Source organism: Cupressus sempervirens, chromosome 8 (genome assembly GCF_028749045.1).
Source record: "Cupressus sempervirens isolate cs-2001-9-10 chromosome 8, ASM2874904v1, whole genome shotgun sequence".
Lineage (NCBI taxonomy): Eukaryota > Viridiplantae > Streptophyta > Pinopsida > Cupressales > Cupressaceae > Cupressus > Cupressus sempervirens.
The window spans coordinates 212,911,118-212,937,699 of NC_143125.1; the positions used below are offsets into that span (position 1 = coordinate 212,911,118).

Consider the following 26,582-nt stretch of genomic DNA (forward strand, 5'->3'; position numbering starts at 1 on the left):
TCATTATCTAGAAGTGAATATTTGTGATGATTGAGATGATGAGTATTCTTCCATTAAGAGGGAGTCTCACACTTCTTCAAAGGCAATGTAGGAGTTCAAAATATTGATATTCAAAGGGCACCTAAAAATACAAGTGTGTGACTACATGATTTTGATGGGCCTACCCCTATATACATCACGAGGAAGTAATGACTTATTTTCTAAAAGTTGAAAGATTAATATCAGATTCAAAGGGAGTTCAACAAACATGCTTTGGTCAAGAAAGCCTCTAAGGAAGTAACTAGAGGACATGACATGTCAGGATCTTTTGTTCAAAGGGAGAATTACAAGGTGTGATTCCTTTTTAATGAGTTCTCTATGAAAGAAAAGTTTGAAGTGAAATTCCTTGAGAGAGAAGTTTGAGGTGAAAACCTTTGTTCCACCCTCTAGGAGAAGCTATGGTGGGTCCACCCTTTGATTTGGTTCATGGTGGATATCATGTAAGTTATTACATGATGTTGTTGTGATTTATGTTATGAAAGGTGACGATCTTTCATTTGATATGTGTGTGAGGTCGCTATTGTAAAGTGATGATCTTAGCAATAGTTTGACCATGTTATCATGATTGACTTCATTAAGTTATTGTCCTAGAATGTTTCGCTAATCATGTTAACAAAATGTATCATGATCGATTACATTACATTGATGTCTTGGAACGAGTCAAAAATCATGATAATGTGATTGTTGTGATGTATTCTTCATCCATTGTCATCGTAGACTACATTAACTTGTTCCAAACTATGCTAAAAGTCATGACAATAAGTAAATCATGATAGTCTTGGATTGAGTCGAAAATCATGAGATCAAGACTGACTATTTGATTAGAATGTGTCAGATTTTGGATAGTATATATTCTTAAAGGGACATAATTGGTTATAAGCATTTTTTATGCAAACTCAAATATGAGATTATTGTGATTAAGAAAATGATTGTATCATCTCTCACTAAGAGGGAGTGTTAAACTAATAGCTTTGGTTGAATATGATATCAGTATATGAAACATACATATGCATACGGATATGTATATACATGCATATGTAAATACATATACATACATATATGTTTGATTTACTACACTTATTGATATCTCATGTTATTCGACACTTTATGATAATGCCTTGATCAAGCTATATATGTTAATATATATGCTGAGATAGTTCCTCTCATTGATTCATGACATTAATGATAATAAACATATTGACACTACATTAAGTTGGTGTCCCAAAGTGTGTTGGAGGTCATGAGACTTGTCATGATGGACTACATTAAGTGGTTGTCCTTGAGATCGTGATTGTTATCTGATAGACTGCATTTAGCTATTCCTAGAGTGTCAAAGATCAGATAACACACCTTTCCAAGATATAACATATTCTTTTGGTAGGCATCTAGGATTTGATGCTAGTGCACATACCAAAAGAATATAAGTATGATGAATAGCATATGATTGATATTTCTTATTGAATCATACTTCAGATTATATTGAAAGATAACATCTAAGTTTGTGTGTGTGTGTGTGTGTGTAAAAGAGTATTTTCTAAATGATGATTTACCAATAACCATAAAAGATTTATCTCCAGGCCAATTCAATCCAACTGAAGCTACAACCTTAACACTCCCTCTTAGCTAGGGAGGATTGTTATAGAACACATTATGCTCTCAAGTATATGGAGAGATATCATCTCAATATGATATTCCTAGAATGGAATAATTAAGGATATCAACATCTAAGATAATAAATATATGTTGATATCCTTATATATATATATATAGAGAGAGAGAGAGAGAGAGAGAGAGAGAGAGAGAGAGAGAGAATTTTCTAAATGATGATTTACCAATAACCATAAAAGATTTATCTCTAGGCCAATTCAATCCAACTGAAGCTACAACCTTAACACTCCCTCTTAGCTAGGGAGGATTGTTATAGAACACATTATGCTCTCAAGTATATGGAGAGATATCATCTCAATATGATATTCCTAGAATGGAATAATTAAGAATATCAACATATATCCATAAACTTATTGAATGGAATGGAATAATTAAGGATATCAACATCTAAGATAATAGATATATGTTGATATCCTTAATTATTTCATTTCAAGAATATCATACTGAGATGATATCTCTCCATATACTTGAGAGCATAATGTGTTCTATAACAATCCTCCCTGGCTAAGAGAGAGTGTTAAGGTTGTAGCTTCAGTTGGATTGAATTGGCCTGGAGATAAATCTTTTATGGTTATTAGCAAATCATCATTTAAAAAATACTCTTATAGATAGATAGATAGATAGATAGAAATGTCTCCTCTCATATTTATTAGTCACTCAAATTTGAATTTGGAACCCCTCAATACAATGACAATATTATTACATTTGCAGAAGTGATCCTTGTTACTTAACAATTTTGGGTATTGGAGTTAATCTATAGGGGATTAATGAATTGTGATGTAAAGAAAAGGTAAATGATCCTTTGTCTATAATTTATTTGAAGCTAATAAGGAGAAAAGTTTGGAGAAGTATGGTGAATATCTTATTACTGGTAGCAGATGATCAATGCTTAGAAGAATCAGCATAACCCATGGACAGAAGAGCTAGATAGCTAGATCAAATACATGATCACTTTGACTATAAGTATTGATCAAAGACAATACTCATAACTCATGAACTCATCCTTCATGTTTACATATCAAATAGGATGAGAGAGAGAGAGAGAGAGAGAGAGAGAGAGAGAGAGAGAGAGAGAGATATGTAATGTGCATGTATCCCTTACATAATAAGGGTTCAAAATCTATACAATGCATAATAGAATCAAAAATGAAATTGTAATTATAATTGTAAAAGAGGAGGCCTATCCCCTTATAAATACCCTGTAACACATCGATAAGATGACTACAACAATTTGATATAGATCAAATACATGACCGCTTTGGCTAAAGTATTAATTAAAGACAATACTTAGAACTTATGAGCTCATCCTTCATATTTACATATCAAATAGGATGAAAGCGATGTAATGTGCATGTATCCCTTACATAATAAGGGATACAAATCTATACAATGCACAATGGAATCAAAAATGAAATTGTAATTATAATTATAATTGTAAAAAAGGAGGTATATTCCCTTATAAATATCCCATAACACATTAACAAGATGACTATAAGAATTTGATATACTCATTTATTTTCTTTTTTTGGGGCAAGAGTGAAGGTTTGTCTAGTTTACTCTTTGCTACTCATTTGTTTTCTTTTTTAAGGCAAGACTGAAGGTTTCTCTAGTTTACTCTTTGCTACTGGCGGCCCTAGTGAGTTGACCTGTAAATAGGGTGATTATTAATTACAAAAATACTTGGATACGACCAAATGCTCATCAAAAAATAAAACAAGTATTCGCACATCTCTTAAAAGAGAAAATGTGTTATATACAAAAAAAAAAAATCTATAATATTTTGTAAATTCAATTCAATTTCTCTTACATCTATCCCTGTCATGCTTGGTTCATTTTCAATATATTTTCTTCTTATAAGACATCTAGAATTCCAAAGTTTTAAAGTGATATTTTCAATCCTCTTTTGTATCTAAATCATTGCTAGTGATCTTAACATAAATTGTAGTTAGTAAGAGGACACTCTATATTTAAAGTTGAATATTAAACAACTTTATCATAAGTTGGTTCTCATGAATTTTTTTTATTAGCTAAATAAAAAGTAGAATTTGAATGGAAGTCTAAATAGATCTGTTTTGTATGGTCCTCTTATATAGGTATTAAGAAAATGTTGTTTTAGAGTGTCTCTTGTACCTCAAAATTGTATTGCAATTTATTTTTGGTAGGTTCAATCATCTTGTAGATCGATTCATGTTTAAGATTTACAATAAACAATTAAATATCTTATTTTCATTGTCTAATTGTAAAATATATTAGAAAAGGGCCTTAATCAGATTTTATTTGTGCTCAAATATATATATTTGAATAAATCTTTGGTAATTTGGCTCTCGTTATTTGGGGTTTATGGAAACTTGTTTTTATGATTTTATTTTTTAAATGAGGGGGTACTACTAAATACACAAGTAAAATCATAGTTTTGATTGTTTCTTTGTGAACCTTCATTTTTTAAGGTCCCTAAACCAACATGAGGAAATACTTGAAAAAGTTTACAATTTCTAGCTGGATGCACAAGTACTTGCATGCCAGAAACGATGACAACTCACTTGCCAAAAAAAACTTGGCACCACATTTTTAAATAAACAAGCTGAGAGTCCTCCCGAAAAAATCGCTAAACCCTGCCAAATTTTTCATAAAGGCATTAAATCAATCTGTTTCAAGATCCTGTTTTTTTTAAATGGTTATTTGATGTTGATTTCAAGTGTGACAGTAGATTTTAGGGTTTATAACGCTACAGAGAGCAAATGAAAATCAATGGCGCAGTCTGCTCCACCAATTAGATTGCCACATAGACACATAAGCAACCATTCCTTCCCTTATTCTCTATCGTTCCATACCTGCTAGCACATTCATTTCATAGTTGTCCTAATATAAAAATTTCATGTCCGAGAAATCTCACTAAACAATTATACATGCGTTAAGATTATAATTTTAGCTGATATTGTGAGATTTGTCATCAAACTTTTATAATGACTATAATTTGATGGTAGCAAAGTCTCACCGTCAGTTTGTGGTTGGAACAAATGCACAGCTTAACTTGTATACAAAGGACAAATCAGGGCATTTTTTCTGAATCTATAAGTTACAAATGCCTTCAAAATATGCTAATGATCCTGCAGCACCTTAATCTGTGGTTTCATTTTCTTCTAGTTCATGTAATCTATTTAACCATATAAATGCAAGATCATTTCCTGTATTGGCAGCAACCTCAAACTGATTTCTTGCATTCTCAATGAAACTTGTTCTCTTTGACAATCTGTTGCGTATTCTTCTGCTAGCTTCACTTGTCACTTTACCGCTGCCTTCCAAATGACCTATCTTGTCAGGTGTTCTTTTCCCTGCAAAAAGAATTATCAATCCAATTACATTTCTCAGGATTATCACAATGTTAACAACAATTGACTAAGAACCAACATTCCAAGTAGACAGTAGGCATATTGCGGGCGACTTGTACCCTATTATTCCACATTGGGAAACATGAAAGAGAAATTTTTCTTACAGGAATTTTTCACTGTACCATCATACTGGAGAGAAAAGATACATAAAATACTTAAATAGAAAGACACCTGCTAATACCGTCCAATATCTAGTACCATACTACAGGCAGCATACAAGTTGTTATATTGGTAAATACATTACACAAAAAATAAAAGAAAGAAAAACACGCATCTTAGCATATATTTAATAGGACTAGGAATTCTTTAGCTATTCAACTATCATAATATTAAAGGTCGCATACATTTAGAGACTAATCCTTACATGGAAAATGAAGTACTCCCTGAAAATAAGTGCAACTTCATGGCACATTTAAGAAAAACATTGGAATAGTAAAATAAAGTAAATATCCATATCCACGTCTTAAAATACTGTGGGAATTCCACTCTGTTGAACACATCAATCGATGATCTCATCCTCCACATTTTCTATCAAAATGTAACCAATGAAAATATGATGGTGGCTAACTGAAAGAACCAAACTACGTCCTATAAAATCAAACAGGATAGGGTTGCATTAAAGCATTTGGCACACTGCAAGCTGCCTGGTGGATAAAAGCTACACAGTAATATAGTGGATAAAAAATACAAGATACGCATATGACATAAGTACATGTTCCAAAAGGATGCATTTTCTAAGAGAACTAAAATGCTGCATGACAACGGAGTCTGATCCAATTGACTTTTGAACTTTATGACAATTAGGTCCAATGATGATCAAAGCACATCAAGCTGAAGAGAAATTAATTAAGTTGGCCAATAAATAATTTAAAAGAAACTCACTACGTTATGAGAATTAAAAGAGAACTGGGTTTAAACCTTGTTTACCATCCCAAAGGTGTCAATACCCTAGCAACCAGATACACACCAGCCTCAAACAACGCATTATCATTTCCCTCTGTGCCCGGAAAAGTCAAGGTCAGGGCCAGCTCTTTCAGCAGACAAGGAGCAGCACCTAAAAATGCAAAACCGGTAAATAAGGGATGAAAGAAGCATTAATATCAGCACTCCCAATTCTGTCTTTGTTCCGTATCAGAACTTCCATATGAATAAAATTCTCAACAGATTCTTCCTGCCAAATTTGTCCTTTGTGTAAGGTGGACCACAACAAAATATTTTCCACCTCATTTTATAACACATTAAATTTCCAGACTTAATGTTGGTCCCTGGAATTATTCCTGGGATCTGGCACAAAGGTAATAGAGCTGTTTTCCTCTATTTAATGTCCTATTGAAAGATTGGCAACTCACCAATTTAAGCAATTTTGGATAGAAATTATGCAGATAGACGAGACTATCTTCAAGAGATGCTCAAGGAAGCACTTAAAAAGCATAGAAAGACATGATATTCCAGCTTGCTCAACCCTTCCACAATTAATGCCCTCAACTCAGTCTTCTACAAGAAGCAAGCCATTAGGCTCCAGCATCTTTCAAAGTTCCAATGAATTTGGGCATCCCTGCATTTGAAGGTAAGATTGAGATTGATGCACTAGAAAATTAGCTTGACCGTCATTTTTGTGAGAATATTTTTTTTGATAGATAAACTCATTTTGCATTTCTAAAGGCTTTCCCACCTGTCAAAACTTGATGGAAATCATAGTGAAAACTAACAGTGGTTAATTTAGTGAACCTAACAAATTTTGTAGAAGCATAGAAGGATTGGTGTTACTAATTAGCTATTAGTAATTAACCTGTGAAAGATTATGAGAATCAGAATATATGAAATCATAACAACTGTACTAAGGACAATATCAAATTATACAATGTGCCTTGTCTTAACAACTTGGTATCTGTAACATAAAAGATAGAAAGTCCTTTGAATGACATGGTGCTTATGGTCATATAACAAACAAACGATAAGTTCATGGAGATCAAGGCACCAGGACGTTAAAGGTTGAGGACATATTCAAACATATCGCAAACAAGACAAGGTTGTTGCAAGCTTGATAAACAAGTGTAAAAGTTATAATTCTGAATGACAAACTCTATCAGCAAACCATCATTGAAGAGTTACCCTTGAGATAAGAATCCACAAAACAGATAAACAAGTAGACTGAACTTCACAAGGCTAATAGAAGCATTGAGACAAATGTTATCAAGTGATCAACCTTCCCAAAGATTCCCAATCCATAATAATGGAAACTAAATTGGTTGAATTAGGGCATACATGTGTGTGTGTGTGTGTGTGTGAAAGTACTAAATAATGTAACAAGATCGAGTGTCTTTGATATCTTGCTTGGACAGTGTTGTTTTGAAGCAACATGGCATGTGTCAATTTTGGCCTTTAGAAGACCATCATCACACTTAGAAAGCAATTCTACAGGATGCAGAAGTGACTCTTGCCACCAATGTTTCCTTAATAATGTCAAAAGTTGATGTCATACCAAGAAAACATCATCTTCGTTCCTTGACAATCAAGCCCAAAATGATTCTCTATTTTCATGTAAACCATTCTAATGGCATAATCCTTGAGGTTTCTTTGTGTTGAAGATGGTAGCTGCAAAAGAGATCTTTATCTCTGATTTTTTATCCTTATAACTGTTATGGTCATCTTCAGCCGAATAAGACATTTGTGATAATATTTGAGATAATATTAAATATATAGTCATGCATCATGCATCATACATAGTGGCATGCATATGGAAATATGAAGAGACTTGTTTTGGGAAACTGAAGAGACCTTCGGTTGCGTTATAAAGAGTCTCTCAAACTCTATATATTTGTATGATTACTTTGTGTATGGGTGTATCGCATCAAGCGAAAACATTGTACTCAAAACATTTTCTTGATCGATAAAAGTGATATTTTGTTGTGTAGCTGGGTTTTTTCCCTTCAGGTGGAAGGGTTTCCCCAGGATAATCTTGTGTCTCTTGTATCTATTTTTGCTTTTCCTTATTGTTGTTTATTTTATTTCTGGGGAAATCTCAATATGGTATCAAAGCCAGATTAGATAACAGCGATGTTGGAATATTGAACTCTAGTGTAGAAGCGCAAAAGATCTAGTCATTCTTCAGTCCCATTCGTTAGTTATCAAATTTGTGTTCTTTTGTTTGTATAGTTATAAATTTATTCACATTCTTATTACTTCTACTCTTTAAACTTATCCCTAAGTTCTATGTTTTGTTCGTATGTTTCTCTGCTGAGTTTGCTCTGTGTTTGAGCCTATGTGGTAGTCCTATGTCTTTATCCTTTTCTGATAGTGACGGCTCTCCCAAATCGATAAGATGGTATAATGACATGTATGTTTGCATTTTATGGTACATATCATACCCATTCTATTGGTGACGTTTCTTTCAGCTTGACATCATGATATCGTGGCAGAATGTTTTCTTTTTATTGCATATTTTATTTCCAGCTTGGATTCAAGATATCGTGGCTACCACATTGGTAACAATGGGACAAGTTATTAAGCAGTCTTTTTGTTTCATCCCCTTTGTCAAAGAGCAGTGATTCAATTAGAATCTTCATTTTTTGTCAGTGTGGAAGCATTATCGTAAGATGGCTGTCATCCTTACAAGCCTGTCATGTTGAGAGATTCCATGATAGCATCACGTTGAGAGAGTCCGCAATTGATCCTCGTAGACCTATCATGTTGAGAGATTCCATGAGAATATCACATTGAGAGAGTCTATGATGTAAGTTGGTTGTGGTCCTTGCAAGCCTTTCATGTTGAGTGATTCCATGAATATTAATAAGTTACTTGTTCCTTTAATGTCATGTTGAGAGATAAGATAAGATAAATTTATTAACGTCGAACAAGAGACCACAAACGGATCTAAGGGATTGAAGAGAGTCCATGATTGATAAATTTATTAATGCGAGTCTCTATTAAGAGAGAAGCTCAGTTATTAATGCATTCTTCTCAGGGATAAGTTTTAGCTATGTGTGACTTATATACTAAAAATTTATCTCTTGCTAAGAGGGAGTGTTGAAGATGGTAGCTGCGATAGAGATCTTTATTTCTAATTTTTTATCATTATAACCATTATGGTCACACTTGGCTGAAGAAGACATTTGTGATAATATTAAATATAGAGGCGTGTCATGCGTCATGCGTACAAGCTATTAACATGGATCAGTTTCTGCAAACGTAATTACACTGCCATTGTTATCGGTATTTTCCAAATGCAGATACCAATCTCTTATAAATATAAGTGTAGGAGACATGTCTATGATTGATCATTATTAGCTAATATATATTAAATTAATCATAATATAACATATGTATATAATATATATGTATAATATATAAATATAATATAATATATAATATATATAATATTATATATTTATAATATTATATATGTAGTATAATTATAATATTATGTGTGTGTGTGTGTGTGTGTGTGATATATTATATTAACATTGCATCTTATGATTAAATCAATCTGACTGTAGCTATAATCTTAACACTCCCTCTTAGCTGGGAGGATTTGTTATGGAACACATTATGCTCTCAAGCATATGGAGATATATCATCTCAATGTGATATTCCTAGAATGGTGTATTTAAGGATATCAACATAAATCCATCAACACACACATATATATATTAACATATATTACATATGAAATTGGCTTCAATTCACTATGAGGCTAAATTTCTCAACACTCCCTCTTTAGCAAAGAGAGAAATTAAAACAATTATAATACAAGATTTGAACACCACCTTAAGTGTGGTCTAAGATAGATTTAAGTTATGGTGTTCGCCAATATTCGGCCTGAAGAACCATAAAATTTTGATTTTCATGGTGTCTAGCAAAATCTGGCCTGAAGAACCATGATGAGTTGATTATCAAGGTGTCTGGCAAAATCTGGCTCAAAGAACCATGATAAGTTGGTTATCAAGGTGTCTGGACAAATCCGGCCCAAAGAACCATGATAACATTTGCTCCTAGACATCCAACACATTTAGGTGCTACAAGTTAATGTAGCGAATCTAGGAGATAGATCAAACCATTGATAAGGTCCTCACCTTACAATGGTTACATTCTAATTGGTACGTTCCTTATCATGACTTCTAGCATTCTAAGACAACTTAATGAAGTTTGTCATGATAACAGGTCTACCATTTATAAGATCGTCACCTTACAATGGTTACCTTCTGTTTATATATGTCAATGAAAGATCGTCATCGTTCATTACATATCATATGTGAAATAGTAACCACCATGAACCCAGTCAGAGAGTGGTACAAAGGCTTTCACCTTAATTTTCTCTCACAAAGAAGAATGCATTACAACGAGTTTCACTTAGAGCTTCTCCTCATAGAGAAGATATCATTCACAAAGAATTGCACTTCGAAAATTCTCCCTCCGAACAATGATCCTGGGAAGTCAGGTCCACTAGTTACTCCCTTAGAGGCTCTCTCCCCCAAGGATTCTTGTTAGACTCACTCTGAGTCTGATATCAATTTTCTAATTTTCTGGTGATAAGCCATCACTTCCTCATGATATACATAGGAGTAGGCCCATCAAAATCATGTAGTCACACACATGTATTCTTAGACTCCCTCTGAGTATCAATCTTCTAAGCTCTTGCATTGCTTTAGAAAAAGTGTCCTACTCCCTCTTAATGTAGATGAATCTCATAATCTCAATCATCAAAGATGTTTGCTTCAAGAGCATCACTTTATCCATCTTGATCATTAGAGTCTTTGGAGCTACTATCATTAGATTGAGTCTGCATAATATTTGATAGCAAAAGTACCAACCTTTTTTTCTGTAAGAATATCCTCAACATAAAGGAAAAGGTCAAGGCAAATAACCCTTATAGTATGTATAGAATTACAAATAAGAGAGAGACTACAAAGAGTAGATAAATGTAAAAGATAAGAATACATATTTGCACATGAAGATTCAGAATTTGTCTTCTTAGATTATTTTTGAATGGAACATCTCCCCTAGAAATAAGGTTCAAGTGGGAATGGAACATTCAGTATTATTCCCCCCACAATGTAAAACGTCCACTCATTCTTATATTGTTGAACAATTTTGTATCACACGTGACAACTCCTTTCTAAGTTCCAACTTGCTCTTTTTGTCCATTGAAGGTCCAAACATTCATTTAGTTTAACAATAGACGAGAACATGTCCTTCCATTTTCTCAAACTCATCCACAATAGGCCAAATATCTTGATTATGATTGTACCACATGTATGAATCTACAACTCATATATCAAGTTTCATTCATCAAAGAGAGACTCGTAGATGGTTCAAATGAATTCTTAAAAACTTCATTAACGTCTCACAACTCAAATCTTTTGTCCATGCAAAGGTATTTGTTTGATCTTTTGATTAAGCCTATATTACACGCATCTTGCAATCTGTGTATTCCAAATTTATATCATTAGTGAATCACTCAAAACGTGGTTTACTCCCTCTTAATCAATAAGAACAAGTTCATTGAAGGTTAACTAAATAACATCTTCAGTCTTCTCCCTCTCTTTCAAGGTTGCCTCTAATAACATATCAGGCTCCCTCTGAATCTCAATCTCAATCCCATTCTTCCCATAATAAAATTATTAGAGGAAGAGATCAAGGCAGATAGCTCTTATAGTAAAAATCACCTTAAATAATTACTCTCAATGATAAATATAGTTTTAACTATAAGAACAAAATTTAATTTTGAATAAACATCTATAAATGATCTAAAAAATTAAATCATGTAAACTTTTAATCTTGCCTTATTATCAAATCACTCCCTATATATATATACACAAATTAAATAAATGCATATATAGTTCCACAAATAATTTTCAAAGGAATCATTAACCTTACCATTTGTACTCACTTAACATTGTCTCCTAGAATTTTTGGACCTTCCTTGAAAATATGGAATATTCAAATTGATTATAATACTTATTTGATTGGGTCTCAAGACCTTAGCTTATAATGATTGCATACATTGGCTCTATTATTTTATCTTCTCAGAATATGGAGCCCATTTTGTATTTGTGGAACCTGTTGGGTGGATATTTTGCAACTGACAGTTTTGGGTAAAAATTCAGTCGCAAAATAGGATGACCAGCCACAACATGTGAGACAGAGTCTCTCCTACCTTAAAGGGAAGGCTCCCCCTTCTCACTGTTCTTTGGATCAACTCAAGGTAAGCAAGAAGTCGAGAGATTATATAAAATGGGTGTTACCAATATCCTTTCTTCTTATCTTTCAAGAAAGAATCCACTTACTCATGGAGCGAGTAATGGGCAAGGTGAATCTCTAACTACGCTTCTATCAAGAGATGGAAACAGTGATACCGATAAACCTTCACTAACTCAAAGGCTAGCTGAAAATGTACCGGTATGACTCTAAGTCCGATCGTACTTCTATATGAAAAAGTTTTACAATTAGGGCACAAAGACTCCTAAAAGTAAGAATAACTTAACTATTTTGCGAATTAAGAAAGAAGTATAAGCTATAGACAAAGCTTCTAGCTATACACTTCCACAATTGCCCTTGGTTAAAGCTCTGGCTCCAATTGCTTCTTAACTCTTTCTATATTCAATTCACAAGATACAATTACCCAAAACATAAGATAACATGAATCAAAGCTAACTTAGATGAATTATAGACAAAGCTTATAACTCATACAAGTAACAATCGCACTTAATCAAAGTTAAGTCTCAAATGCTCCTTTGTATTCACTTTCTCTCAAAATAGTGCTATACAAACAAAGTTTTGCTAGCACAATTTCTCCAGAGCTCTCTTGCATAAAGATAAAGATGACTTTTACAATGAGGGGGGCACTCTTTTATATAGGTACAGGAGTTGAGAAAAAGGTGGAGGAAACAGTGGGAGCAACTCAACCAACTTTAACCTAATCTAACTAAAAGAGAAAATATAGAATTACATGCAACTGCACATACAACTCGCGTTACATCTTTTCAAGTACATGTAACTCACATCACATGTAATTATATTTTTTTCATGCAATGCATCCTCTCCAACTACAAATATGAAAGAAGAAGAAAGAAGATGGAAGAGAAGGAAACAATCCCAGGGATTGTTTTCAAGGGCCTTGTACTTGACGATGCAATCCCGGGTGATCATAGGATCGGGAGTTCCTATACTTTGTACCACTATATTCACCTTGATAACCATGGTGTTGCGTCTTTTGATAGCTTGACTCTTTTTGTTGAATTGTTTGTTGTCATTTGAAAACTTGATGTGATCAAGCTTTTCTCGCTCAAGTTGTGAATTCTCCTTTGTAGATTGACACATTCTGGAATCTCTGACACTTTAAAAACCTTCTTGACGATGCCCAGATGTAAACTCGAAACAACTTTCCATCAGTACCTTTAACTTCTTTTTTTCAAAGCAAAGTGCTTGGAAGGATGGAAATGCTTTAAAACATGAAAGTGGAACACATGGGAATGCGTGCAAATGAAGATTGCTGATTTTCAAATGTGACTTAGGGTTTTCAAGGCGTTATTGCATAAAAAATGATTACATGTAAGTGCAACATGCAATGGGGGATGGAAAGTGAGATGAGATGTGAATACGGATGAAGGATGCACTTTACATGTAAATGCGAATGACGGATGAGATGCAAAGCATGGAATGATGCAGAAACATATGTTTGCTCATGAAAGTGCGAATGCATATGGAGAGATGGAAAATGGAAAATGGAAGAGGGATAATGAACTTTATAGTCATCTTTGATGAAAAGGTGAAGTCAAAGTACATGGAAGATGAAAATGACATCTTTTTGACTTTCCGAAAAGTGACTTTAAGTCAAAATCAAGGTTTGGAGATGCTATTACACATAAGGCTTTTTGTGTAATCGTGTTGTGCGAGTGAATACGAAAAGTGAGATGAGTGAAAATGGGAGTGAAAAATGGGATTACATGTATGTGCAGATGATGAATGAGATGGAAAACACGAAATGACATTTGTCAGATGAGATGCGAAGTGTTGTGACGTGAAAAACGGAAATGGAACATGATGATGCTTTTGCATGAAGTGAAACAACAAGAAGTTCTTGGGAAAGAACTTGTAACTTCTCCAAAGTGGACAAAAAAAAATCGAAGAACAAACAAGCAAACGACAAAAAACAAGCACAAAACAAACACATGTCAACAAGCAAGTTGCTTTCAACTGCAAATTCGAATTTGGAATTTGGGGAAATCCCAAAAGTATGAAAATGAGAGTTTTCATCATTTTTAAAAGCAAAATGCACTTTTCATGGCATATATATGGACAAGTGTGCAATAACAAGCCATAATATGCATGGAAATAGCAAGATAAGCATGAATTGATGAGCAAGTTTGAAAAAATCCACTTACTTGGAGGTTAAAGAGCCAAAACAACAAGTTTTATAGACTGGAAGACCAATTCTCCCTCAAATTCGGATTTTCAAACAACTTTTTGACTTTTTCCGTACTTGCATATAATGAACATTCAATGGTCGAATTTGACATGAGAAGGCCAAAAACGTTGTCTCCAAAGACAAGAGCATGTAAAGTTTCTACAAATTCTGTTATTAAATCAAACTTAGGTAATACCTTTTATGCTTGTTGTAGATGATCTTCTTTATCTTCTGAATGTAGGAGTTATCAGAATATTAAATGTTGTTGAATTTGTTTTATCTCTACGATAAATTTGTATAGGCATAATTGCTTAAAGGAGCAGACTTATATTTCTTGTGTGTCCTTAAACTACAATAACACCCACCCTTATACCAAGACCAAAGGGCATGTCCCTTAGAGGGACATGACCCTCTCTAGGTCGGCCCATACATTACTTGTAGAAATCGGCACCTATGAAGAAGATAACAAAAATGTTAACTAACATAACAATTAGTTATAGTTAGTACATAACATGTTTACTGTCAAGGATCGCCGCCAATCCTATTTGTCAAGTGTAGTGTATATAATGCTTTCGTATGGTATAAGGGAGGAAGATTAAGGTGTGACTGCACTTCTCAGACTAATATGAATATCATTGTTAATATTTAACATTCCCTATTAACTTGATAATCATACTAAGAGATAACATATCTAGCATCATCAATTACGATGAATAAGCATAGATTGATACTCTATATCTATCTGAATCTTCTAAGAAAATGATATCATGAAACAAATGATACTGAGTCATATAGCCATCTTGTGATATGACTTATCACTTATACTAGTGATGTCAGTATTGCATGTACACAAGATAAAATCCGAAAAATGATTAAATTCTTCATTTCTCCAAGTTGTGACTCATAGGAACTAGCAATCCTATATCACAACTTGATATTGAGTTAAGATCTACTAGAACACAGGATAAAGTCTGAAGAATAAATTCTTCCTTTATCCAAGTTGTGATTCATAGGCATGGAAATCCTTATGTCACAAATGATCTTGAACTCACCAAGATCTAACAATAGTTCTATACTGTTCAACACATTATCTGAGAAATCATCATCTCTCATAATGTCTTTTATATAAGTATCTATTACCTCAAAGATCGTCATCTCTTAAATAATTAATACAAATGGTGGAGCCCATAACAGTCAATAGCCTAACAATAAAATTATTTTATTAATAATTTAAAGAATACAAATGAATTACAATTCAACCATACCAAGTCTTTTCTTGAAATGATCTATCTTCACTCAAGAGAGAGGTTTGGTGAGAATATCTACAGTGCAAATGTATTCTAATTTTACAGTATTCCTGTCTACCATATCTCTTACATAATGGTAAGGAATTTCGATATGCTTGGACCTGTCATGAAAAATTAGATTCATCGAAAGCTTGATGGAACTCTGATTATCACAATGAATAATTGTAGGATTCATGGCTTGCGCAAATAATCTCACACGTAACTTTTTAAGCCAAACTGCTTCCCAAGAGGCCATCACTATTGCAATGCATTTGGCTTCTGTGGAACTTTGTGCTACTGAAGACTATTTTCTGCATATCCAAGATATCATTGTTGATCCTAAACTGAAACATCCTGAAGTAGTTTTTCTGACTTTAACACTTCCACCTCAATCTGAGTCAGTGAATCCAAGTAAATCTAAGTCAACTTTCTCACATTTGAGCCCAAGATTAAGAGTGCCTTGTAAGCATCTCATAATGTGTTTGACTACAACTAGGTGAATCTCTTTTAGCTTACACATAAACTGACTTAAGGCATTAACAGCATAGCAAATATCAAGTCTTTTACTTACCAAGTACATAAGGGACCCAATCATCTGTCTGTAGAGAGTAGAATCTATCTTTAAATTTATGTAGATTAGTCTCCATTCGAGAAGACGTAGACTTGCAATTCCACATTCCAAATCTCTTCAAAATATCTAATGTATACTTCCCTTGATTAATTATAATGCTGTCAGAATTCTGTTGTACTTCCAATCCTAGGAAGTAATAAGGAATCCCAAGTCTTTCATCTCGAATTCTCTACTTAGATCTTTCTTGCATTGATCTATGAGATGATCATCACCTATTATTAGTAAATCATCAACATATAGTATCAGAATTACCATATCATCTTTATCCCTTTTATAATATAGATTTGGATTGGCTTCATTTTTGGAGAATCCTAAGCGGGTGAGATACTTATCAATTCTTTCATACCAAGCCCTTGGAGCCTGTTTAAGCCCATAGAGAGTTTTCTTGAGCTTGCAAACAAAAACGTTAGGATCATGAGTTTCAAATCCTTTAGCTTGCTCCAAATATACTCCTATAACCTTTCCATTCAGGAATGTTGTTTTTACATCCATCTGATGTACTTTTCATCCCTTCGATGCTGTAATGACTGGGACTGCTCTTACAGAGGTGTATCTAGCAACAGAAGCAAAAGTTTCTTCATAATCAATCTCCTCTTTCTGATAGAATCCCCTGGCTACAAATCTGGCTTTATATTTTTCAATGCTACCATCAGTAGCATGCTTTATTTTAAATATCCACTCGGAAGAAACAACAAATTTTCTTTCAAGTTTTGGAACAATTTTCCAAACATCATTTTTCATAATAGATTGGTATTCTTCTGTCATAGCATCTTTCCAAGTTGTATGTTTAATAGCATCTGAAACATTGGTTAGTTCTAATTTAGAAAATCATTCATGTTTGTTGTATAACTAAAAAAATCTTTTGGGTCTTTTGCTTTTTCTAATTGTTTTGGATGGTGCAGCAAAGTCTTGTGCTTCCTCTACTATCTTAATGGCCCAAAGTAGTCTTTTCTTAGAATTTTGAGTTTCTTCAAGATTAAGATTTTGAATTTCATCTTCAATTTCTTTAGTATTCTCCCTCTGAGACTCAGTTTCAGTATTTCTTTCAAAACTAGGTAAATGAGAGGGTTCTTCAGAACTTAGGGCTCTTTTGAATATTAAATCTTCTTCAAAAATCACATCCCTACTAAATTCAATATTTTTCTATCCAAGTATGAAAATCCTATATGCTTTAGATGTTTCGCTATACCCTACAAAAATGTCTTTTCTCCTGGAGGGTTCTAACTTAGTTCTCTTTTCTTTTGAAACATGGATATATACAGGGCAACCAAAAATCCTAAGATGACTTATATTGGGTTTAACCTTAGTAAAGACTTCTTCAAGAGTTTTATCTCTAAGATAGAAGTGAGGGCTTCTGTTTTGAATATAGATAGTCGTACAAGAAGCTTCTGCCCGAAGATAATATTCTAGATTTTGATGAAATATCATAGCTCTAGCAGCTTCTATAATTGTTCTATTCTTCTTTTTTGCTACCCCGTTTTGTTGTGAGTAATAAGGAACAATAAACTCCCTCTTAATTCTTGTTTCTTTACAAAACCTTTTAAACAAATCTAAGGTGTATTCCCCTCCATTATCAATTCTAAGAGTTTGAATTTTATGTCCTGATAAGTTTTCAGTCCGTGAATGCAACATTATGTCCATCATCTTCAAGTGTTGTAACCGAGATTAGATTCCTTTTTATTCCTAGTACATAGAGTACTCCTTTAAGAAGTAGAGAATTATCTGACTTTAGTTTCAAGGTGCAATCTCCAATTCCTTTGACGAAATGTGTTGAATTATCACCAATGTTGACTTCGCCATTAACTTTTTCTGACATAGAGTCTAGTGCTTCTTTGTATCCTGTAATATGTTGAGAAGATCCACTATCAATCACCCATGCTTTACGTGAGACTTCATTAGATAGTGTCAAATACAATACGCGATTCTCAGGATCATAGTTATCTTCTTCCCTAGTGATGTTTGTACAGTTCACTTGTTGTTTAGAATTCTCAGGGCAATTAGATCTGTAGTGTCCAAACTTTTCACATCTGAAACATTTTATCTTGGATAGATCTTTCTTAGGTTTGTCATTTTTTTGATTACCCCTTTTCTTCTTGAAATGCTTCTTCTTGCCTATATAGGAATCTGTATTAAGAACATGAAGTTCTTCATCTTCCGTTTTCAATTTTTCTCCTTTCTTTAGTTTTCTGGATTCTTCCTGAAGACAATCTCCCTTAAATCTATTGAAGTCAGGAAGATTATCTCTGACACTTACTCCTTGTACGAATGTTTTCCATGAGTCTGGTAATCCATCTATAGCCATCAGTGTTAGTTCTGTGTCATTAATAATGGTTCTTATACTTGCAAGTTCATCTTTTAGGCTGGCAACCCTTAGGAAGTAAGAATTCATCAGTTCTCCCTTCTTTATTTGTATGTGATTTAGTTGCCTTTTTAGTGCGAGAACTCTAGTTGCATTGTTAAACTCATATGCATTAGTAATGCATTCATCATAGCAAATGTTGTTTGATGTTTTGTTAGCATAAGTACTATATCATTTTTCACTCCATCTAATATGATCTGAATGGCTTTCCTATTTCCTTTACTCACAGATAGATTTATGAGGTTCAACAGTAGCTTGCCTAGATGCTAAATCAACAAATTGTTTTACATCATTTTCTTCAAGAATCATCATGATTATGAATTTTCAGGCATCAAAGTGTTCTTTCCCATCAAACCTGTCCTCGGGTTTGATTGTGTATGCCATTGAAGATAGGAGAATAATGCTAGATATATATCAAGCTTGATTATTTAATTTGCAGAGCCTAGGTTTGACTACCAGAGCTCTTATACCATGTAAAGTTTCTACAAATTTTGTTATTAAATCAGACTTAGATAATACCTTTTATGCTTGTTGTAGATGATCTTCTTTATCTTCTAAATGTAGGAGTTATCAGAATATTAAATGTTGTTCTAAATTTGTTTTATCTCTGCAATAAATTCATATAGGCAAAATTGCTTAAAGGAGCAAACTTATATTTCTTGTGTGTCCTTAAACTACAATAACACCCACCCCTTATACCAAGACCAAAGGGCATGTCCCTTAAAGGGACATGACCCTCTCTAGGTCGGCCCATACATTACTTGTAGAAATCGGCACTTATGAAGGAGATAACAAAAATGTTATTTAACATAACAATTAGTTATAGTTAGTACATAACATGTTTACTGCCAAGGATCGCCGCCCATCCCATTTGTCAAGTGTAGTGTATATAATGCTTTTGTATGGTATAAGGGGAGAAGATTAAGGTGTAGTCTACACTTCTCAAACCAGTATGAATATCACTATTAATATTTAACAAAGCACGCATTAAAACTCAAAAACAAACCCTCTTGATCCAAATGCATGGGCTGAAATGCTATTTTTTGAGTTTTTTGAACAAAAACATGACTTTTTAATGCAGAAATTTGGGCCGTTTTTGCAAAAGCGTGGCCAAAAAATGAATGTTTTTCAGTCATTTTTTTACTTGTGAATGCAAAATGACTTCCCCAAATGCATATAGATGGATCTGAATGTAAAAAAGTGGTTTCAAAATGCAAAAAAGTGGATCAAAACCCCAATTTTCTGGGCGTTTTTAGCAAAAACGTGATTCATAAAAGGTATAATATGAGTCGTTTTTCACTTCCAAATGCAAAAATGTGGCCCTTGATGTATTTCCAATGATTGAATATACCAAAACACCTCTTTTCCTTAGAAAATCGTGATTTAAATCACTTTAAAAATGAATTATTTGAAGATTTTTCCAAAAACATGCCCTTGGAAGGAGTTTGAAAAAATGTTTTTTAACAAGATAAATCCATTTTCAATAATGGAAAATCCATGGCTAAGCAAAAACGACCCTAGTAGAGAAGATCTCATGTAAAAGTTTAAAACCATTAAGTAAATCTGTCACAATCTCCAAAATCTGGTTCTTGAAGGCCCATTACACGTGTTCTTCCAAAATCAGACTTTTTGGAGGCAAATGCATGAAAAATGGTTAAAATCGAACCTTTTAGTGCCCATAACATGTTTTAAAATATGCACAAGTCATAAATCAGACCTTTTATGATGGACTACATATTTTAAAACATGCACTTGGTTAAAATCAGACCTTTTGAGGACTGCATATTTTAAGTGGAATCTCATATTTTTGATGCAGTGGCACACAAAACTCACTTTTTGATGTAATGACACCAAAAAGGTCCACTTTTGTTAGTCTTATGCTTTTTAAAGTTTAACTTCATATGCAGTGACATGTAAAATGTCTACTTTTGATGGATTTTACATGTAATAGCATATAAAATGCCCATTTTTGATAACTTAAAGTCATTTAATAAAAATATATCAATTTAATTTCATTAAAATGTTACTTTAATGGGACATGAACCATATTTATATATCATATTAAAAATATAACACATAAATATCATTTAAAAAGTAACATTTAGATGAGCATCCGATTTAAATATCAAAAATTAAACTGAAACTATATAGTTTATATAGTCACTTTAAGTGAAAATTAAAAAAGTTAACTCTTAAAATTATAACATAAAATGCACTCTAGTTACTTTAAGTGAAAATTTAAATAATAAAATAACTAAAAAATATAACATGATATTTTTAAGGAGATAATTTCCACAGCAAGTCAAATTGTGATATTGCTATCAGGATTTAACTGTGTTTTATGAGTCAAACTCATTGACCCATGATATTTTTAATTCGTGTTATTGCATCAAAAAAGGTCCACTTTTGAGGCACTAAAACGACCATATCTCTTGACTGACAACTCCAATTACGCTCTAGGTTGGACCGAATCGAAGGGAAAAACAAAAGCCATGACATGAGCAAAACCAAAGGACTAAAAACCAACAAACGCAAACTCGAAAGCAAAGAAAATGACGATGAAGGCCTCAAAAATCAAGCAAAGGCTTGATAAAAAGCAAAATGAAAAAGACTTGACGAAAGTCTTTAGTAAAATGATTTGATATACAAATTGAAATTGATCGATCGATCAACATTAAGTAATTGAATATCAAATTCAACTTAGAGAGACGTGAAACTAGCTTGAAAAAGTTTCATGTTGTTACCTGCATTGACAAAATGTAGGACAACAGAGCGCACTATACTTTCGATACTTTTATATGGTTTTCGTGGTTTGATCCACATTCCCTTTAATAGCTTCTCTTTACTGCGACCACATTCTAGACCTCATCGTACACTTGATATAACCACTAAGGCGATTTAGACCCCATTAAAAGGGAAGGGGCATTTATTAAATCAACTTCAGTAAAGGTGATATAAAGTTTCCTTTTGGCATGAATTATTACAAGAAAACCTTTGTGTCGAGATCTGACAAGGGAGTATAATTCAGCTTTGAGTTTCTTTCGAAGAAAGAATTTGGGGGAACCAAATCTTAGATTAAGCAACGCGAATTGGGATGCAATTGAGAAAATAGAAAACCATTTCTGAAAACATGGTAGAACTCTGTGAGGAAGGTTTAGACCATCAACCCAAAACAACGAGCGAATTATAAAAGGAGGGGAAAAGGGGGGTTTTCCTCCTATCCTAGACCCTGAAGGAGAGGTCGATGGAGAACGAACTCTGACCCCAAAGAAAATAATTCCGCACTTGCTTTTCGATTCAATTTCTGATTCCCAGTTCATAAAAATAATGTAGAACAAATCAGATGGTCTTTAAATGAAGATTTGATGAAGGGAGTGCATTGTCACTTGTGGAGCAATCAAAACTATATTCAACCGGGCAAACAAAATGTTTATATATATGCAGCGATCCAGAAATATGTTAATCTGAAGAATGTTGTGGTTCTTAGTTTGACATAGCAGCATGACAAGAAGTAATCGATCACAGTTTATAGCAAATCAAAGACAAATTCTTCCCACATTAATTTACGTTAACCACTATTATATCCAGTCAGCATATGTTACAGTGAACTCACAGAGATGAAAGTTACCAGAATCGATAAGCATAATTCCTCAAAAGCTTTATGATAGACAAGTGAGAGATGAAGGCAGCAGCAATATGAGCCACATAAGACAAAGATCATACTTCAAACCAGTCGATTGGAGTACATGAATGACATATACAGATAAAGGGAGAATGGCAGCGGTGACCAAATATTATGTGAGTGTCGTGGCATTGGAGATGCTGTGAATTATTTAGTGCCCGATAAAGATATCAAACATTCAGTCACTACAAACAACAGCGGCAGGCATATAATAGAAAGCTTTGATTATCGATGGCACAAATGAGATAAGTGGGCAGAGCTATGATTAATTAGATAGACATAAAGTTTAAAGAGATCTAATTTAACAAAAGACTGGAATGATATACAATGGAAATAATTCGAAGGTTTGATCATTGATCTCCCTTATTGTTCACTGATCTCAAATTCCTGATTCTTCCTTTTTCCTATTCGATGCTTTGTGTGAAAGTCTATTGTCACCAATATGTAAAATTACTTATATTTTAAGCCTTGCTCTGATACCATGTTGAGTAACATGGATTGGTTTCTGCAAATGTAATACACTGCCATTGTTATTGGTATTTTCCAAATGCATATCCCAATCTCTTATAAATATAAGAGGAGACGTGTCTCTATTATTAATCATTATTAGTTAATATATAGATATATATATAATATTATTATATATATGTGATATATTATATTAACATTGTATCTTATGATTAAATCAATCCAACTGTAGCTATAATCTTAACACAGGCATCCATATAGAACTATGAAGAGACTTGTTTTCAGAAATTCAAGAAACCTTCAGTTGTGATGTGAAGAGTCTCTCAAACTCTATATATTTGTATGATTACTTGTGTATGGGTGTATCGCATCAAGTGAAAACATTGTGCTCAAACATTTTCCTGATCGATAAAAGTGATATTTGTGTGTGGCTGAGTTTTTTGCCTTCAAGTGGAAGGGTTTCCCCAAGGTAATCTTGTGTCTCTTGTATCTATTTTTGTTTTTTTATTATTGCTGTTTATTTTATTTCTGGGTAAACCTCAACACTTTGTTGAATGTTCCTCAAAATTTGGTTTTATGTTGGAAAAAAAAGAGATTTTGGTCAATTAAAAGAATTGACGAAATCACACACAAGACTAAGAAATTGATAAAGTAGGGTCGCACATGACTATGGGCCTCACATTGTTGCAGTCTCACTAAATTGATGCAAAAGAAAGATATGATAGCATGTTATATTTACATTGACAAAAGAGCATACAACAAGATCCCTGTAAAAAATGAGAAATATATTCCTCAAATAAACAACATGACGAAACATGTGGAGAAAGATAAACATTTCATCAAAATTGACCTCAAGTCAAGATATCAACGAGTGCCTCTTAAGTAATTCCTACTTTCCAAAGAGTGCCTCCAAATCAAAGGAGATATTCAAGTGAATCAGTGATTAATTACACACTTCAGGTTAGCTAATACACTTGGCAAAGTTAATGAAATAGACAAATGAAATCTTGCACGCTTTCACAGAGCCCTTTCTATTTATCCATTTGTATCATATACTCATTTAAAATAGGACATATGGAGAATACCCAAATCATGTTCAATGTTCCAAAAGCCCTGTATCATGTCCTCACTCAACACGGGCATCTGGGTTCTAACTTCCTAGCACAATGAGGATATTCAATGGCATGACATGAAGATGCCTAGTGTATGTCATTGAACATGGCATCAATTGAAGCATCATATTGTGGGCAACGATATCAATCCACATTTTCTATGAGCACAAAGAATGCTGCAGCATAAGCAACAATAAACATATTCTACAATTTGCAGTTGTGCTTTATCTTTTCTTTTATAACTTGTATTCTAAAAGATGAATGATTACATTCCAGGTCTGCATCAGACATTTTATTATATTTTTTTAACTTGTATGTTAAAAGATGAATGTTTACATTTTGGGTCTGTATCAGACAGAAGAACTGTGGGAAAGACTATATGTACAAACCATTTTCTGATCACAGCTACTACTCCCAAGTGTGAAGTTTGACATCATCTTATATGCCCTTGCTTACATAAGAAAAGGAGCACCAGGTAAGAACACCTTTAGTGCAATTTTCAATTCTAAATTATGACTCCAGAAAATTTATAAGGTGGAAAACAAAATAGTAAATACAGAAGGAACTTAAAAACTCATTCCCATGTATTCACTGAAGCCTAAATAGTAAACCATATAGGGCTACTTTGCAACCAGTACAGAAACATATAGTATGAAATTTTAATTTAAGTTCCATGTAGATGGTAGGATCTACTAATGATTAAGGATCAAAGAGTAAGAAGTGAACCATGGAAGAAATGTAGCTCAAAAATTTCTCTTTTAGGACATGGAATGTCACAGGTAAGGAATCTACTCATGTAATGCCCCCATCGTAAGGCGTTACAGTTGATGTGCTAGCCTTCAAGTTGTACTGAGAAGGCTAAACTGCGCACACGTCAAGGGACGAACAGCATTCAAAGAAAACTTAGCTGGAAATGCTGAATAAGACGAAGCTGGTGATGTGTGAACTGCCAAATCAGCTTCCTAGGTGGAAGACAAGTAAAAAAAAGGGGAGACGATGACTCATTGCTGGAACATTTGAAGTAACCGCACATACCAAAATTAGCATTGAGCGTTGCTCCTGGGCATGCGAACGGGTGAGAATGGTAGGATAAGTATGGACATGGGTGGAGGGAAGAGATATCAGGAAAAGAAGAGAATGCAGGAGTTTGGAAATAAGGTGGAAGGAGGCCAATACAAGATTTCAAGTGTGTGAGATGATCAGCTTGCACGCTAACAGCCTTGACGCCATCGCATAGATGCTCTTGGGGCTTCATGTGAACAGCTTTTAGGGGTCGGTTGCCACACCCTTTAGTCACGATGTTGGGTTTGGAAGGCATAGTAGCAGGTTGCGCTAATCGATGGGAGCTTGGTGGGGTTGCCATGTGATATGAAAAGAAGCATCAATTTGGGTCAAACATTGTAAAGAGGAAATAACTCTGCTCTCAGATAGCATCTAGGTCGTAGGAGTTTGGTGAACAATGACAACACAAGCAAACTGTGATTCATCTAGTAACTTAAGTCGTGGCACCTACTGTAGAACGAGTGGAAGAGGTATCTGTGCTGCTACAACAGTTGTCTGTGGGTGACCAAGTAGTGGATGTTTATTGTTTGGCTTTGAATTGTTTAACTAGTCAATAAGAAATGGAAAAAACTATTATAATTAACAAATATGTTCGCACTTAGTTATGTTTGCCGTAGCTTGATTTCCATTTGCTTGCCTGCCATGTTGCATGGGTATTAGTTATTGTATTATATTGCAAGAACATTCAAAGTATTAAAATTTACAATAAGGGACACTCTCTGAGTTATTCCACCAGTCCCCAAACATCAATTGAAAACAGAGGGATGAGCTCTCAAGGAATAGCTGGTTCCTCTTAGGAAATGAACCAAAATAAAGCAGGCTTGAGGTCGGCTCATTTCAGTGCTATCAGGGCTTTAAGACTTTCCACCCTATGGAACACGTTGTGACTGATTGCATCAATGTTGTTGGAGAATGAATAGGGCCAATTACAATCTACGAAATACACCAACACGATAGGTTAGGAGCCAAAGTGACCAAGAATTTGAGAGTGAAACTTCATTGCAAGTAGAAATAGAACCTGTTTACTGTATGAGGTAAATAGTTTAATGCATACAAACAATAGACAAGAACATGTAACACAGCAGTACTTTTATTATTCGCATATATGCCGAAGGGATTACATAGTGCTTCCAATGATGATCCAAAGTTGTACATATACCATTCCGAAGGGGTGACTCAACCCCGTTGGCTATTTTATAACTTCACCGACAACATGCTAATCTACCCATCAGCTATTTTGTAATTTTGTCGACAACAGAACCTAGTGATACAAATTCCAAGGAAGTGATATTCTAGAATATGGGTGAAAGAAATGCAGAGGACGTATGTTCAAACAGTTTATAGAAACCATCAACCAAGGGAATGTGTTGGCTGAACAAAGAACGCAATGGCAAGAACAACGTATGGAATTCATGATGCAAATGATGGCAAGACAAATGGGATTCAATCTGAATGTAAATGACAATAATGCAGCAAATAA

The 26,582-nt window shown here is 33.9% G+C and overlaps 1 protein-coding gene across 1 annotated transcript in view; it reads right to left on the reverse strand.

The window, feature by feature from the left end:
- Window positions 1-4,353: 4,353 nt before the first annotated feature.
- The window catches only part of LOC149542258 (binding protein), a 153,767-nt gene continuing 131,538 nt past the window's right edge, over window positions 4,354-26,582 (reverse strand). Inside the window, exon 8 of the mRNA XM_089797249.1 lies at window positions 4,354-5,039. Within this exon, the coding sequence (XP_089653375.1) occupies window positions 4,825-5,039 (215 nt within the window). The 3' untranslated portion in view covers window positions 4,354-4,824. The remainder of the gene's footprint in view (window positions 5,040-26,582) is intronic.